Source organism: Micropterus salmoides, unplaced genomic scaffold (genome assembly GCF_014851395.1).
Source record: "Micropterus salmoides isolate LMB-PRFRI ecotype aquatic unplaced genomic scaffold, ASM1485139v1 Ms_hic_scaffold_3, whole genome shotgun sequence".
Lineage (NCBI taxonomy): Eukaryota > Metazoa > Chordata > Actinopteri > Centrarchiformes > Centrarchidae > Micropterus > Micropterus salmoides.
Genome location: NW_024042261.1, coordinates 37,902,093 through 37,918,337, shown reverse-complemented (window position 1 = coordinate 37,918,337; position 16,245 = coordinate 37,902,093). Strand labels below are relative to the sequence as shown.

The 16,245-nt window shown below is 45.2% G+C and overlaps 2 protein-coding genes across 2 annotated transcripts in view; one reads left to right on the top strand and one right to left on the bottom strand.

Moving 5' to 3' along the window:
* The window catches only part of lrch3 (leucine-rich repeats and calponin homology (CH) domain containing 3), a 24,020-nt gene extending 18,760 nt beyond the window's left edge, over positions 1–5,260 (bottom strand). The window contains exon 1 of the mRNA XM_038693311.1: positions 2,877–5,260. Within this exon, the coding sequence (XP_038549239.1) occupies positions 2,877–3,144 (268 nt within the window). The 5' untranslated portion in view covers positions 3,145–5,260. The remainder of the gene's footprint in view (positions 1–2,876) is intronic.
* abcf3 (ATP-binding cassette, sub-family F (GCN20), member 3) lies at positions 4,758–16,245 on the top strand. Its single transcript, XM_038693312.1, has 21 exons — positions 4,758–4,872; positions 6,315–6,462; positions 8,088–8,164; positions 8,287–8,342; positions 8,522–8,619; positions 8,938–9,060; positions 9,300–9,566; positions 11,044–11,124; positions 11,246–11,305; positions 11,527–11,583; positions 11,708–11,730; positions 11,934–11,989; positions 12,089–12,289; positions 12,575–12,651; positions 13,101–13,145; positions 13,564–13,696; positions 13,925–14,013; positions 15,076–15,167; positions 15,256–15,388; positions 15,470–15,557; positions 15,641–16,245. Exons 1-21 carry the CDS (start codon positions 4,800–4,802, stop codon positions 15,797–15,799), a joined length of 2,136 nt encoding a protein of 711 aa, XP_038549240.1. The 5' UTR covers positions 4,758–4,799; the 3' UTR covers positions 15,800–16,245.

The window sequence follows — 16,245 nt, the reverse complement described above, 5'->3', positions numbered from 1 at the left end:
AGACTACGACTCCCAGGGTGCACCTCACTGACAGAGCGCCACGTCCTGTTGTTCCTGCACAGAGCAGTTAAAGTGAAGAGAGAACGTTTTGGCAGCTTGAACTATCATCAAATTAGTTTTTCAGCTGATCAACTCGTCAGGCTCACAGGAAGCAGGCATGTGATTCACAGGCTCGGTCTCAGTTCATTCATTCATTCTTTTCAAGTTTAATCAATTCATTGTTTTGTACGTAAAGAGTCAGAAAACAGTGAAACATCTTGATTCTCCCTAAATGACTGAAATCACTCACTGCTCACTTTACAGTGAGCTCGCCATTCTTCGGTCGCGGATGTCAAAGTATCCTAGAATGCACTGTGAAAAGCAGCGCACAACCACTGGTCACTAACCGAGCCGTATCTACCATCATGCACTGTGCTGAGAGACATACGGCCCAGCAGCGGGCGTTGATCTGGCTCGTTTGAACTGCGTGACAGCAGTGTCGTGGTTACCGGCGTAGAGAGCACGAACGTGTTGTTATCACTGTAATGTCCTCTACACAGAGCTCACCACACAGGCAGGACGTAGCCTCACGCTACGATTCAACTATCAAAATGGCTGCCGATTGGCTAATGGAGCAGCTACACGATGCATCCTTAGGTAAACTAATCAGTGAGCAGCACGCCGTGTCGGCGTCTATCTAAACATCTATCTAAACATCAAAAGGTACAGGCTTCACTAATCCGTCCTCTTCCAGACCCCCCTGGAAGGGGGACACTAGCATGTCACAGAGACTCTGCTGACTTTAAACTGAGCTCCTCCTGTACGCTTCAGACTCAGAGCCACCACCAGGTTCAGGTCCTGCCTTCACTAACAGCACCATATCTCACAAGATCAATAAGCATCTGATCAACAGACTTTTATAAGCTGCAGCCACAGACAGAGTTTACACTGTCCTCGTGTTATTCGTTTCTTCTTCATTGATGAGTTTATGTTGCTGTTATTTCTTCTTCCACTGCTCACTTTTCAGATCACTTCCCACGATTCATCCATTCAATCAATTACTAAAAAGCATCAACGTTTCGTTTAATCCATGTAACTATACAGCACACTGTTTTGCATTGACATTTATTACTATCACGATGCATCGATGAAATAATCTGTAGAAGCTTCGAGTACTAAAATCATCGTTAGCTGCAGCCCTACTTTACACCCAAATCACTTCCACGCATTGATCCAGTGCTCCCACAAATCTGTCCAGAACGACTAAAGTTGAACATTTCTCAGGACGTTTTTTTGTTGGCTGCATCTCTACAGTGTGTTTAAGGTGAGAGCCAATCAGACGCAGAGAAGGGGCGCTGGATTTATACTCCTGCTGTGACTCGACGCCGCTACCTACGGCGTAGGTAACGCACGAACCCTCACATTAATACGTGCGCGTTGGTGTCTGTGTTGGTCTGCAGTTACATCACCAAAACGCTAGCTGTCGGGGGGGGGTTTCTATGTTTCACTGTGTTGACTTCTGCCGGTGAGCAGGCTAACTTCCTCAGATAGTGAAACGTGTCTCGGGGGCTGTGACGTTGTAAAGAAAGTATTGACCGTGTTACAGCCGCTGGTGAAACTGGTTTCAGAGCATGGAGCACTTCCTGATGGAGGAAATGATGCTATCCTGCCGACCAATCACAGGTCCTGCAGGATCTAAGTATCTGAGAGCAGCACACACTCGGAGTTAGTTTTTTGAATGCTCAGTTTGTTAAACAGCATCAGCTCATTTCCCTGCAGGTGTTCCTGTTTCCAGTCATTTACAGAACTATCACAGTGTTTAAGGGAAATGACAGAAGGTCACAGTAAACTGATGTGGCGCTAAAGCTGCTGGGAAACATGAGCACAGAGTTAGTCTGCAGCTCCCACGCCCTCCAAGTCGCTCCCTTTTGGAACCGACTCCTTCACATGTTGCCCCGATTTCATCACGTGACACAAAAACACAGGATGTTACCATGAACCACACACACGGACCTGAGACACCATCACGACGCTGAGACCGTCCCGTTTGTTTTGTCTCGCCACGCCGCCCGTCAGCCTCGGGTGGGCGGAGCAGCTCTCCTTCTGTCCTGCCTCATTATCCAATCACCATCACAGACAAACAAACAGTGAGCTCAGGTGTGTTCACCTTTCACAAACTTCAGCTGACGTCAGACACTCTGTGTGAGTTTAATTAAAGAAAGTACTAGCACTAGCATGTCATGTGTACCCACCACAGACTACAAACACTCTTATTAGCATGCTAGCTGGCTACACGACGTCAACAACCGCCTGAGCCTCACAGGTGTACTGACACAAGCTGTGACCCCGAAATATTGTGTCTCCACGCCTCTCCATCGCCTCAAGTACACATCAGAAAACGAGATGACTCATAATTAGTATGCTGCTTCACAACAGTTAGATATTTAAAACATGTTTTAAAAAAGGTGACTGAGTTTTAAGTCTAACGCGCTTCATACTGCTAACATGCTAACTAGCTAAAGTTAGCTGGCGTTATTTTGGGTCGCTGCTACTGAGCGGATGTTTTTGTAACTCAGATGATAAAGATTTTAATAAGTTTTCAGAAAGTCTACACGAGACCTCATGATACAAACGGGTGTCCTGACGTTTTGCTTCTTAAGTTTCTGCGTAACAATATAAAGACCGACAGCGGAAGGTTTTCTGCGGGGTGCAATGTTTGTCATAACACCGGCCCTGACGGTTTTCCCATCCCATCCTTTCCAGAGCCGTTAAAGTTGGATTTCTACTTTTCCCCGCCGGAAAGTCCAAACAAACTGTCTTTAAAGTTACTTTAATCGACTCGTCAGAGACCCGCCCGGTCCACCGAGTCCGGTTCCTGGGCTCTGGGGCTCACTCACCGGCCCTGGTGGTGTCCGTCAAGTCGTGGTTTGCGGCGCTCCGGGGGAACTCCTTCAGCTTCCTGCCGCTGATGTTCAGGCACCCGGTGGCCGAGGCTTCGTCCAGCGCCCGGTCCAGAGAACGGTTCCAGGACGCCGGACCAGCCGGACCCAGTCCGTTATTATTCCCGACTAAAACACTCCCGGTGCCACCGCCGCTGCTGCCGCCTCCCGCCGCGAAATTGAGTCCGGTGTTGTCCGCAGACCCCAACAACACCGAGGCCGCCATTACACACTCCGGCTGGTTAGCTCACAGTGCTAACGGCTAATCTCCCACCCTAAACTCAGAAGCGGAGCATGCGCAGAGCGGAGCTGCGGAAGACGCGGACTGGACAACAGATTTTTATTTTATTAACATTAATATTATTTTATTATTAATACACAACACTGATACCACATGTCAACATAATGAATAAAAACATAGAAACATGTATATTAATTTCTGTTATTACATGTCATTTAATTATTATAATAGTTTAACTGAAATAATAACACAATGTGCCGGTGGAAAGGAAAAGTATATGTTAAGAAAAGAACAAACCCCAAGAAATAAACTTAGGCAGCACCGCCCAAAAGAAAAGTCACTACGTGCTTTATGGGAATATTAATATTAAAACATTTCAGCCATGAAATGAAAACTGATTTAAGTTCTTAAAAGAACATTTTGTCATTCAAATGTAGAAAACATCTTATGCCATCTTGCTTTCTGTCTAAAATCTAATATTTTAATAATATTTAAATCCTTATAAATTTAAATGATCTTCTAACAGTGTTGTTAGAATAAAGCAGATCTTTAGTAATATTAAATATAAATCACTCCTTTGTCCTGTCAAAATTATTATAGATTACAGAAATGATTATTCATCATCAAGCATTTTAAAGTTGTACCTGCTGGAGATGAAGTCTGATATCTATATAATTTTATTATTCTATATTATTTTATTTATAAATTATGTATTGATTGGATAATCTGTAACACTGCTTCATATTTTTTATGAAACAGATTTTATTTGTTTGTTAAATTTAGTGGAAGTGAAGTATAAAGTACAAAATAGAAATATTAATTAATTAATTAATTAATTAATTAATTAAAGTAAAATACAAGTGCCTCCAAATTAAGCACAGTAGGACTGGAGTAAATGTACTTACTTTCCACTATTAGTTTTGAAAATGTTTGAAAATATTTGTTGGTTTTCATAACTATAATAAAGTAAAAAAGTAAAACAAAAAATCTAATTTTAACAAAGGCTGTGTAGTTTTGAAGGATTTACCTTAACAGCATAAAGCCACAAACAAACAATAAAATAGAAAACAACACAGGATGCATTTGGCCCAGAAATTAATATAAGTTTATATTAGTCTGAATTTTATGACAAAGGGTTGGTTTTTTTAAATAAATAAAAAATTCTCAGAATCAATGTTATTTAGCATTTAGCCCATAAGCTGTATATAAAGATGTGTCCATGTTCTCCGGACAAATAAAGTTGATTTATTTGCTTTTCCTCTCACAGAGAGAAAATGCAACCTCTGATAAAAATGATTATAAAGTTTTATATCATTTTAACTACACGAGGCTCCATGAAATGATTAAAAAAACAATGAAAGAAATATAGTGACGTTACATTTCTCCTTGAGAGGGTGAAATTTCCTCCAAATTCATAAAATATTTAATAGACTTTCCCTCCAGAGGGGATCAATAAAGTTTTAGGAGGGATAATAATTACAGGACAACAATCCCAGGCACGTGCTCGTTGTAGTAGCAGGAATCAACGTTTTCTTCCCGATGTGGCTCCTCTGTAGGCCCTGAAACTTCATCCCCCAGAGTTCACAGCGCTGTCGCATATTCACGCATGCGCGCCGCCGCAGTGTCCAGGGCCGGGTATCATGGCGACGTACGTGGACATCCTGAAAAGCGAGTTTCCTGAGATCGACTCGGAGGTGTTCGACTACATCACAGGTGAGGAGCCGGGCCCGGGGCCGCCGGGGGCCGGGGACAGAGCCGCGGCCTGCCGGGAACAGAGCGCCACAGGCCGGCCTGTAGTCCGTCTGTTAGCCGGGGAGCCGCTTCTCTTAGCTAACAGAGCTAACGAGCTAACGGGGGGAACACCGGTTAGCTCGGCATGGCCGGGTGAACCCGGGTTAGCCAGAGCTAAAACAAGGCTAAATATAGTCCGGTTTGAGTGGACCGAGCCCCGAACACTGACCCGCAGGAACCGTGGAGGTAGAGGAAGTATTACTGGAGAATTATAGTAGTATTAATGGAGTATTATAGTAGTACCACAGGAAGTTGTACCGTGAAGACTGCTGGATTTCAGGGCTCTGCTCACTATAAAGTTGTCGTTAATTCACATGACCTGGAGAATGACTGTGAGCTCGTGGTCATTAGAGGGGGGTTGCCAGTGGACGTCAGCTGGTTGAGATCATGTGATTAATCAGAATCCACCTTATTAAGTGTGTGGACGCTCTGAAGCCCACACATCGGTTCTGAAACTCCCAAACATCAGGACCGGCCTCAGAAACCCAGGACGGGTCGGGCTTCTCGCCTGAGTCACGCTGTGACATCACTGGTGGGCGTGGCTACAGGTGCGACAGGGACGTTCTGCTGTCTTGATAATCCTGCTGGTAGCCAGAGGTGACATCATGCAGGTAGAGGGGTGGTGGCGAGGACACCTGACCCCGCCCAGCTGTTTTTGTGCTCACAGGTTCATCACAGAGGGCAGTGCAGGTGTGCGGTGGAGTTTCTGATCAGCCCAAAATGACTCATGTCCCTCCAATAATGACCTCCACTGGCTCCCCGGGGCCTCCAGAATCTAATCCAAGTCCCTAATGCTGCATACAGAGTGACTGCTGGGTCTGCACCATCTACCTAAACTCCATAATCCAGCCAGTGTCTGCTCTGTAAATATCGGCATGGGGTTAGAGTTGAGGAACCCGTATCTGTCGACCGCCAGCTGAAAGTCAGGAGGACGTTATTCACGCACATCTGCACAGCCTGCGTCTGCTCAGCTGGAAGAGATCAGTTAAAGAAACGTGAGAAGTCGACGTGAGCTCGGGAACGAGCAGCTCTGAGGTGAAGAGGAAAAATATTATCATAATCAACACATACGGAGACGATATGTGTGATCGGCTGCTCGATACAGAGCACGTAATACATTTCATGTACCATTGTGTACTCGTGTTACTGTGAATGTAGTAGATGATGGTTTGTCTGTCAGAGAGCTTCGTTCGTAGAGCTGTTCTGCGTTTGTTCACCTGAAAGATTGGAGTTTGTAAAGTTGTGTTGTAGCAGGTAGTGGGTTTGTTTCAGTCCACATCAGGATCCTGGTTCGACTCATATTTAGGATTTGATGTTCAGACCAAACATACGTTCAACCAGCTGACTGTAAGTGTGTGTTTCAGGGGTTCTGGAGAGCGGCGGAGCAGACTTCGAGGATGGGGAGGAGGTTTACGAAGCCATCGGAGGAGTCCTGCAGGGAGTCTCTGCTGACAGCAAGAACGAGGACGACGTCCGAGACATCTGCCTGCAGATGTTCAACACTCTCAAACTGTAAGACGTCACGTCTTCTATAAGCTTTATAAGCTCGGGTTTAGAAACACAGCCGACCCTTCAAGCGTCAGCGCCTCCTCAAAAATCTGTTGCCATCAGACGCTCGCAGCTGCTAGCTTCAAACAGTCTGCAGACTGTTCTGTTTATTATTCCTTCTGTCAGTGTCAGGAAGCAGACAGCAGTCCAAAGAGATTCACTATATTGCCAGAAGTATTGGGACGCCCCTCCGACTCATTGAATTCAGGTGTTTCTGTCACTTCCGTATAAAACCAATCACCTCGGCTGCAGACTGCTTCCACAAACATCTGTGAAAGAACATGTCGCTCTCAGGAGTTCAGTGAATTTAAGCGGGGCACTGTGATTGGCTGCCACCTGTGCAATAATTAAGGGATTAAGGATGAGACTCTAGGCAGGTGACCCAGAACTTTTGGCAATATGTATAAATATCAGGAGTAAGGTGAAGTGGCTGACTGGAGCCAAGTGGGGAGTCGCCGACACACACTTTAAAGAAGCACCCAGCAAGACAGTCCGTTCATTTTAACTGAAAAATTATTTATTTATCTATACTTGGGTTGACTTTCCAGCACCAAAAAATATAAAGATTAAAACTGACCAACACGTGATTAATATCACTAATGCGGTCAGAAAACTGTTGCCATCCAGCTCATCCACAGATCCTCCCTATCTAAGGACAAACCTATCAGCGGCCTGGAGACGCATCAGAACTCACAATATCAGAAAGTAACTCAAAACATCCCTTTCTTATTTAAATTAAATTCATTATGGACGTCACAGTGGTCGAGTGGATAGCGCTGTGGCCTCACAGCAAGAAAGTCATGTGTTCAAACCCCGGTCGTCCCGGCCTGTCTGTGTTTGCATGTTCTCCCCCGTGTCTGCGTGGGTTTTGCTCCGGCTTCCCCCACCATTAGTTCTTCAGTCAAGTGCAAGATCTGGAGTCGGTCCCCGGGCGCTGCCCACCGAGGGATGGGTTAAATGCAGAGAATGAATTTCGCTACATGTACGTGACAATAAAGTATCTTATTCTTAAAGAACTCTGAGAATGGCTCCAACATAACGCGTCTCCAACAGCAATAACGTGTTTTATTCGAGAATAACATGTTTTTTAATCAGGGATAACACGATTTTAATCAGGAATAACATGTTTTTTCAGGAATACTATGTATTTTAATAGGGAATAGCGTGTTTTAATCAGGAATAACACGATTTTAATCAGGAATAACACGATTTTAATCAGGAATACTATGTATTTTAATAGGGAATAACGTGTTATATTCAGGAATACTATGTATTTTAATCAGGAATAACACGATTTTAATCAGGAATAACATGTCTTCTCAGGAATACTATGTATTTTAATAGGGAATAACATGTTTTAATCAGGAATTACATGTGTTATATTCAGGAATACTATGTATTTTAATCAGGAATAACATGTTTTATTCAGGAATAACATGTTTTCTCAGGAATGCTATGTATTTTAATGGCAAATAGCGTGTTTTAATCAGGAATAACATGTTTTAATCAGGAATAACACATTTCTATTCAGGAATAACATGTTTTTTTCAGGAATACTATGTATTTTAATGTTGTCTGTCTCCCATCAGGAATAACCATCATGGCTCTCAGAGGCAGGTGTTGTTGGATGCTCCGGTGCAGCTCTCTCAGATTTCTGCAGACAACGGTAACATTATATCTCTGTGTAAACACACCATACTGCATTTAAACTTGTAATAATAGTTAAAGTTTAAGTTAATAATGTTTGATATTGCAGACCTGAGGTCACATTTTATCTCTCCTCTCCAGTGACGGCGTCTGACGATGTTCAGGGGATCTGGATGATGAAACGTTCTCAGAACACAGTGAGTCGTAATATTTATTTTATTCACTGTATAAATGATAAAAACTAAAAACAAGCTCAGAAATAATAATAATAATAATTAGTTTTCAGACATTAAACAAGTTACATATTAGTTGTTGGATTTGAACATGTGACTGTCTCATTAAACGCATCACTTCCTGTCTCTCTGTGACTCATCAGACGGTGGATGCAAAGAAACTGGAGAAGGCCGAGGCGAAGCTGAAAGCCAAACACGACCGCAGGAACGAGAAGGACTCTCAGAAGACCTCCAGTCCACTGTCAGTGCTCACCTGTCCTCCTCTCACCTGTCCTCTGTCCTCCTCTCACCTGTCCTCTGTCCTCCTCTCACCTGTCCTCTTCCTCACCTGTCCTCCTCTCACCTGTCCTCTGTTCTCTCTCACCTGTCCTCTGTTCTCTCTCACCTGTCCTCTGTTGTCTCTCACCTGTCCTCCTCTCACCTGTCCTCTGTTCTCTCTCACCTGTCCTCTGTTCTCTCTCACCTGTCCTCTGTTCTCTCTCACCTGTCCTCTGTTGTCTCTCACCTGTCCTCTTCCTCACCTGTCCTCCTCTCACCTGTCCTCCGTTGTCTCTCACAGAGTCCTGGAGGAGGCGTCGGCCAGTCAGGCCAGCAGTAAGAAGGACAACCGAGTCGACCAATCAGGGAAGAACCGCAGCTATGACATCCGCATCGAGAACTTTGACGTTTCATTTGGAGAGAGGTGAGTTTACGGATCAGTAAGCCAATAATTAATCAGAGACACAGGACGCTGTTTTCCAGCTCGCTGCTGTGCATCCAGTGTTAATAAAGTTTAATTTCCACCTGAGAAAATCACGTGTTTACATTTACACGCCGCAGACGTGTTGGGTCAGACACACGGATCAGTAACTGAGTCAGAATAAACATTGATTACAGAGAGAAGTTGTTTGTGTCCCTGGCTGAAGATCTCTCTGTCTCCAGGTGTTTGCTGCAGGGGGCGGAGCTTTCTCTGGCGTCGGGCAGGCGGTACGGTCTGATTGGTCGGAACGGTTTGGGCAAGACGACGCTGTTGAAGATGTTAGCCAGTCGTAGTCTTCGTGTCCCGGCCCACATCTCCATCCTTCACGTGGAACAGGAAGTGGCGGGGGACGAGACGCCGGCGCTGCAGAGCGTCCTGGAGAGCGACACGCTGAGGGAGGAGCTGCTGGCCGAGGAGAAGATGCTCAACGCTCGCATCGCCAACGGAACGTAAGACGCACATTTATCCTGTTAGGCAGCCGCAGAGCTTCTCTCCTAACGTTTCATGTCACCATCTCAATTCAGGAGAACTTTATTAAAGCGGGAAGCGTTGTGATCAGAAGAAGCAGCTGAATAACAGTCGACACGTGGAACTGGCCACAGACAACACAGGACATTCACCGTTGTGAATGAAGACAGTTCATTAATTTTATTTATTTTTATTAATGAACCGTCTTCATTTGTCTCAGGATTAATCATAAAAGTGTAATGTCAGGGAAAATAATTCCTTCCCAAAGAATACAGAGTCAAACAGATGCGATGAATCATTCTTTATGTAACGTGGCCACGGAGAGAACGCACGGTTACTCTCACTAACTCAGCGTTTCCTCTCCTTAAATACAGAACAAGTACAAAAAACAACAGCCAACAAATGGTAGACGAAGGAAAACAAATGGCAGAGTATTAGCGTACACTCAAAAAACTCTTCCTGAGCTGAGAAAGGAAATGCAAATGTATAAGGCATCAAAGATGTTTCTCTGTCTATTTGATTGGTCTATGTTAAAACTCTCACCTACACGCCAGCAGACGTTCATCGTAAATCAGCCTTTGATTAGAAACCAATGCTAATTTCTCACAAGATAGTTACAGTGAAATTCTAAAAATGAGCAACTTCTAATTCATTTCTCACAGTAATAATAAAATAATAAAAGGGGAAGCAGTCCGCGAGCCAATTGTCCGACTAATTTTTTGGCTAGAGACAAACAGGCTTAAAACAAAACTTGTCAATCACCTTGTAGCCCCGCCCTAAAGCCTCCCTGCTTTCAGGTCTATAGCCGCTTTTCCATCACCAGACCCAGCTCAACTCGCCTCGACTCCGTTTGGCCGTGCTCCGTTTTCCATTGCAGATAGCACCCCTCAACGTAGCTGATTCTCTCTGACCAATCAGCAGTCTGCTGTGTTTTCACATCACATTTTAGTATCCCTCAGCTCGCTTGGAACCTCGACGGAGGTGATACAAAAAAAACAGCTTTTCCACAATGGAAAACAACGGCGAGGCGAGCTGGTAACGTGCGGTGGTTGTTCCTCTAAATGGAACCATATAGTGTTTACTGAGGGAATAAATCAGCTGAGAAGTAGCCTCATTTTCTCACAGACTTCTTTCTGCAGCCAGTGGAGTCGCCCCCTGCTGGCTGCTGGAGAGGACGCAGGTTTAAGGCTTCACTTTCAGACCCGGAGGTTCCTGCTTGAATAAAACAACGCTCACCGAGTTATATCTGACAAACGCTCCACCTACCAATGACGGCACAGGCAGGGTTGTGTCGCTCTGACATCATCACCTGTGGTTTTGTTGTGGTCATCAGGTAGAAAAGTTTCATCTTCATCCTCCTCAGGTTGGCCTGTAGCGTGGCTCTAAACACTACAGTACCCATGAGCCTCAGCGCCATGAGTTGTGTCATGCTCAGTCTGTGTTCGTTTTTCTTCTCAGCGCCGAGGGGACGGAGAGCGTTCGACTGTCTGAGATCTACGGCAAGCTGGAGGAGATCGAGGCCGACAAAGCACCTGCCCGGTAACTATGGCAACCTTCACTTATTACATGCAGTGGTGACACCAAAGCAGCTGCTATCACTTTGATTCACTCTGTGAAGTCACACCAGTGTTTTTGATTGACATCTGTGTCATCCAATCAGAGCGTCAGTCATCCTGGCAGGTCTTGGATTCTCTCCCAGAATGCAACAGCAGACTACCAAGTGAGTCTCCTCGCTAACTCACTCACACTTTGATAAAAGCCATTGTTGGTATTACTTATGAGGAGTTTGCTTAAACTTCCAGTTATTACCTTTAATAAAGTCATCAGGTTGCCTCAGAGTTAGCGCAGGAACACGCTAACGGACGCGTGACATCCTGCAGACGCCTTTATAACAACACCGTGTGTGTGTGTGTGTGTGTGTGTGTGTGTGTGTGCGTGTAGGGAATTTTCAGGAGGATGGAGGATGAGGTTGGCGTTGGCCAGGGCTCTGTTTGCTCGGTGAGTTTCAGCCTTCTGTCTCTTTACTTCGTGGTGTGTACATGTACACGTGTGTGTGTGTGTGTGACGACACATGATTGACAGCTGTCAAACTAATCAATAATTTCCTGTCTGTCGTCTCCAGGCCGGACCTGCTGCTGCTGGACGGTGAGTCAGATCCTCCTCTGGACAGGAGGAGGCGGAGCTGATAGGAGGAGTGTGATATTTTAGTATGAGGAGGAGTAAAAGTACGAGTGGGAGCAGTATCAAGAGTACAGATAGCAGGAGTAGTGCAAGTAGAACTACAGGTAGCAGTTGGAGTAGTAGTACTAGTAGTATTGTTATGTATTTGTCCTGTGTTTGTGTTTCAGAGCCGACCAACATGCTGGATGTCAGAGCCATCCTGTGGCTGGAGAACTACCTGCAGGTCTGAACCCTGACGCTCTGTAACGTTAGCATTCCTCATAGAAAACAATGAGGCCCGTTAGCCACAAGCTAAAGTCATAAATTCCACCTCTCCCCACAGACGTGGCAGTCCACCATCTTGGTCGTCTCCCACGACAGAAACTTCCTGAACGCCGTGGTCACTGACATCATCCACCTGCACTCCCAGAGGCTGGACAGTTACCGTGGCGACTACGAAAACTTTATTAAAACCAAAGAAGACCGACTGAAGAACCAGCATAGAGAGTACGAGGCCCAGCTGCAGTACAGACAACACATACAGGTACTACTACTGCAGTACAGACAACGCATACAGGTACTACAACTGCAGTACAGACAACGCATACAGGTACTACAACTGCAGTACAGACAACGCATACAGGTACTACTACTGCAGTACAGACAACACATACAGGTACTACTACTGCAGTACAGATAACGCATACAGGTACTACAACTGCAGTACAGATGGCGCATACAGGTACTACTACTGCAGTACAGACAACACATGTTGCAAGGTCACGTGATGCAGCTTCCCAGAATGCATTATGTCACGTTTGTGTTTCAGGTGTTTATCGACAGATTTCGGTACAACGCTAACAGAGCAGCCCAGGTGCAGAGCAAACTCAAACTGCTGGAGAGGCTGTGAGTATTACAACACACCTGGTACACCTCATACACACCTAGTATACGGCTGGCACCCGTCATGCACACCCCGGGCACACCTGGTGCACGCCTGGTACACACCTCATACACACCTAGTACACAGGTCGCACACCTCGGGCACACCTGGTACACCTAGTACACAGGTGGCACACCTGGCCTGGGAAACACCTGTGTGCTGCAGGTGTCAGCTGTATGGAAAGAGTTTAGTGTAGCATGTTGGTGGTTAAAGCTGGGCAGGTACCATTGGAGAACCAGGAAGAAGGACCCAGTAGTAACATTAGTGATGTACCTGATCAGACTGTACAGCAGCCCCAGGTGTTTCAGGTGTCCCTCTGCACATCTGTACCTGCTTCTGTCACAGGTAGAAATGTGTGTAGACGGTGAATCCTGCTTGAATGTGTTGATGACTGAGTTGGTTTCTCCTGCAGGCCCGAGCTGAAGCCCATCGAGAAAGAAACTGAGGTCACTTTAAGGTAAGAAGATGAACCTGTGAAACTGGGTTCAGACACGCGGTGACATCATATCCAACCTATCAGGCAGCAGCAGGAATGACCAGCAGAGCCACAGCATGAAATGTGTAGTCCTGGAAGAGAGAGACAGTTTGTCTGACTCTGGACTCGGATTGAGGGGGATTTAACAGTCCGGTCTTTACAAACATTTAGATTATTATATTTTGATCATTTAGTGTGTGATTTTATTTTTTTTTGTATGTTGATTGATTTCAGACGGGTCCCCCGGCCCGTTTGGTCCGCTGTGGAGACGTATTCAGTTTTCTGAGTTAAAAACTTTCAGAAAGTGTGCAGATGCTGCTGAGTGGCTGAGTGCAACAGTAGATCCATCATGTTGATTTACTGACGGACTGATGAACATGTGTGGTTTTTCTTCCCGCAGGTTTCCTGATAACTTTGAGAAGTTGTCTCCTCCCATCCTGCAGTTAGATGAAGTAGAGTTTTATTACTCTCCAGACCTGCCGCTCTTCTCTTCACTCAACCTGTCAGCTGACCTTGAGTCTCGCATTTGCATCGTAAGTGTCCTCATGATCAGTAAAAGCAACAATATATATATATAAAGTTGATCCTTCAGTACCAGTCTCTAGGATCCAGGAAGTCTGAGCTCAAAATACAAAAGCTTATCCTGACCATGAATGTTGTGGTGGTTTCAACATCCATATGTGGAACACAACAACTGATCAATAAATCAGAAACAGGAATGTATCGGTTGTGAGGTAACGTGTCCTGTTGTTTCCTGTCAGGTCGGTGAAAACGGTGCCGGTAAATCCACCATCCTCAAACTGCTGATGGGCGAGTTGACGCCGGTCAATGGAGTCAGACAAGCTCACAGGTAAGATGACCAGCGGGCCAATCAGAGCAGAGCAGTTACCCGAATCTGTTTACCTGAATGTCAAACTGTTTATAGGGAACATTTTCCATTCTTTTTAAAGAACACTCTGTTTCAGGAACCTTTTACACTCTGGTTTACCCTTTATACTCTGTTTAAGGAACCTGTTATACTCTGTTTAAGGAACCTGTTATACTCTGTTTAAGGAACCTTTTACACTCTGTTTACCCTTTATACTCCGTTTAAGGAACCTGTTATACTCCGTTTAAGGAACCTTTTATACTCCGTTTAAGGAACCTGTTATACTCTGTTTAAGGAACCTTTTACACTCTGTTTACCCTTTATACTCCGTTTAAGGAACCTGTTATACTCCGTTTAAGGAACCTTTTATACTCTGTTTAAGGAACCTGTTATACTCCGTTTAAGGAACCTGTTATACTCTGTTTAAGGAACCTTTTACACTCTGTTTACCCTTTATACTCCGTTTAAGGAACCTGTTATACTCCGTTTAAGGAACCTGTTATACTCCGTTTAAGGAACCTGTTATACTCCGTTTAAGGAACCTTTTACACTCTGTTTACCCTTTATACTCTGTTTAAGGAACCTGTTATACTCTGTTTAAGGAACCTGTTATACTCTGTTTCAGGAACCTTTTCCATTCTTTTTGAAGAGCCATCAACTTACTGTTCAAGGAACAATTCACATTCTGTCAGAGAATCTTGTAATGCTGTGTTTAGGGAACCTTTTCCAAACTGTTTATAGAAAACATTTACATGCTGTTTATAGGGAGTTGTGTATATACCTCTGACAGGGAACCGTTTACATGCTGTTTATAGGGAACACTTTACTCTCTCTGTTTATGGATTCTTTTTAAAGAAATATGTTTACTCTAGGAAACTGTTAAGGGAATCGTTTACAAACTGTTTGTAGGTAACTTTTTGGTACAGATTATAGGAAACTTGTAATAAACTGTTTATAGAGAACATTTTTAGGGAACAGTTTACAAGGAACATATTTCATAGCAGCCATTAACGTTTCTTTGCTGCTGGTTTAATTTGTCATCAGGAACTTGAAGATTGGTTACTTCAGCCAGCATCACGTGGACCAGCTGGACCTGAACGTCTGCTCCGTGGAGCTGCTGCTCAACAGGTTCCCCGGTAACTATGGCAACAACAACATCAATAAACATCATAGCTCGTCGTGGTGCGTCAGAGATTCTGATTGGCCGGTGTTTGTGTGTCACAGGTCGGACGGAGGAGGAGTACAGGCACCAGCTGGGAGGTTACGGCATCACTGGAGAACTGGCCACGAGGCCGGTGGCCAGTCTGTCGGGGGGGCAGAAGAGCCGAGTGGCCTTCGCACAGATGACCATGCCATGGTAGGGAAAAGCTCCGGGTCCAGCTGTTGGTGTTTCTGATGGTGATGATCATGGTGGTGATGTCGTCTGTCTCTTTTTCAGTCCAAACTTCTACATCCTGGACGAGCCGACCAACCACCTGGACATGGAGACCATCGAGGCTCTGGCCAAAGCTCTCAACAAGTTCAAAGTGAGTGTGAACACATTACTGCAGTGTACCTGACAGGTGCGTCCCAGGTGTATCTCCTCAGCATGTGATGTCATGCGTTTCAGGGCGGGGTCATCCTGGTGTCCCACGACGAGCGTCTGATCCGGTTGGTGTGTAAGGAGCTGTGGGTGTGTGAAAACGGGAAGGTTGGACGCATCGACGGCGGCTTCGACGAGTACCGAGACATCCTGCACGAGCAGTTCAAGAAGGAGGGTTACCTGTGAGGCTCCACCCACTGTAGACGCCAACAGCTAACATAAGTCCCGCCCCCTCCATAACAACACCCGATACCGCAGCCAATCGGCCGGCAGAGCAGACTGGAGGACGTTTTCTTCTCTAAACTGTGTCACCTCCTGCTTCAGGTGATGATCTGCCGCGAGCTGATTGGTTGTTTTTGTTCACCTGATGAGGTCACAGTGAACTCTGGAGGAGGAGGAGTCATCACGAATGAGTAGGAGTTTATTTAAAGTTTGTTGTGTGTCGTCGCCTCGCCGAGGACAAACATCATATTTACCTTCAGACACAAACATCAGATCAGCTGGTCCGACTGGTCACGCAGTTCATCCATCACGTTTCTATTCGTCAGAGTTATTTCAGCACCAGTGACCCGTGACGTCACTTGGACTCGATATCTTTCCCAAAACAAACGATTAAAAATTATTAAACAGGG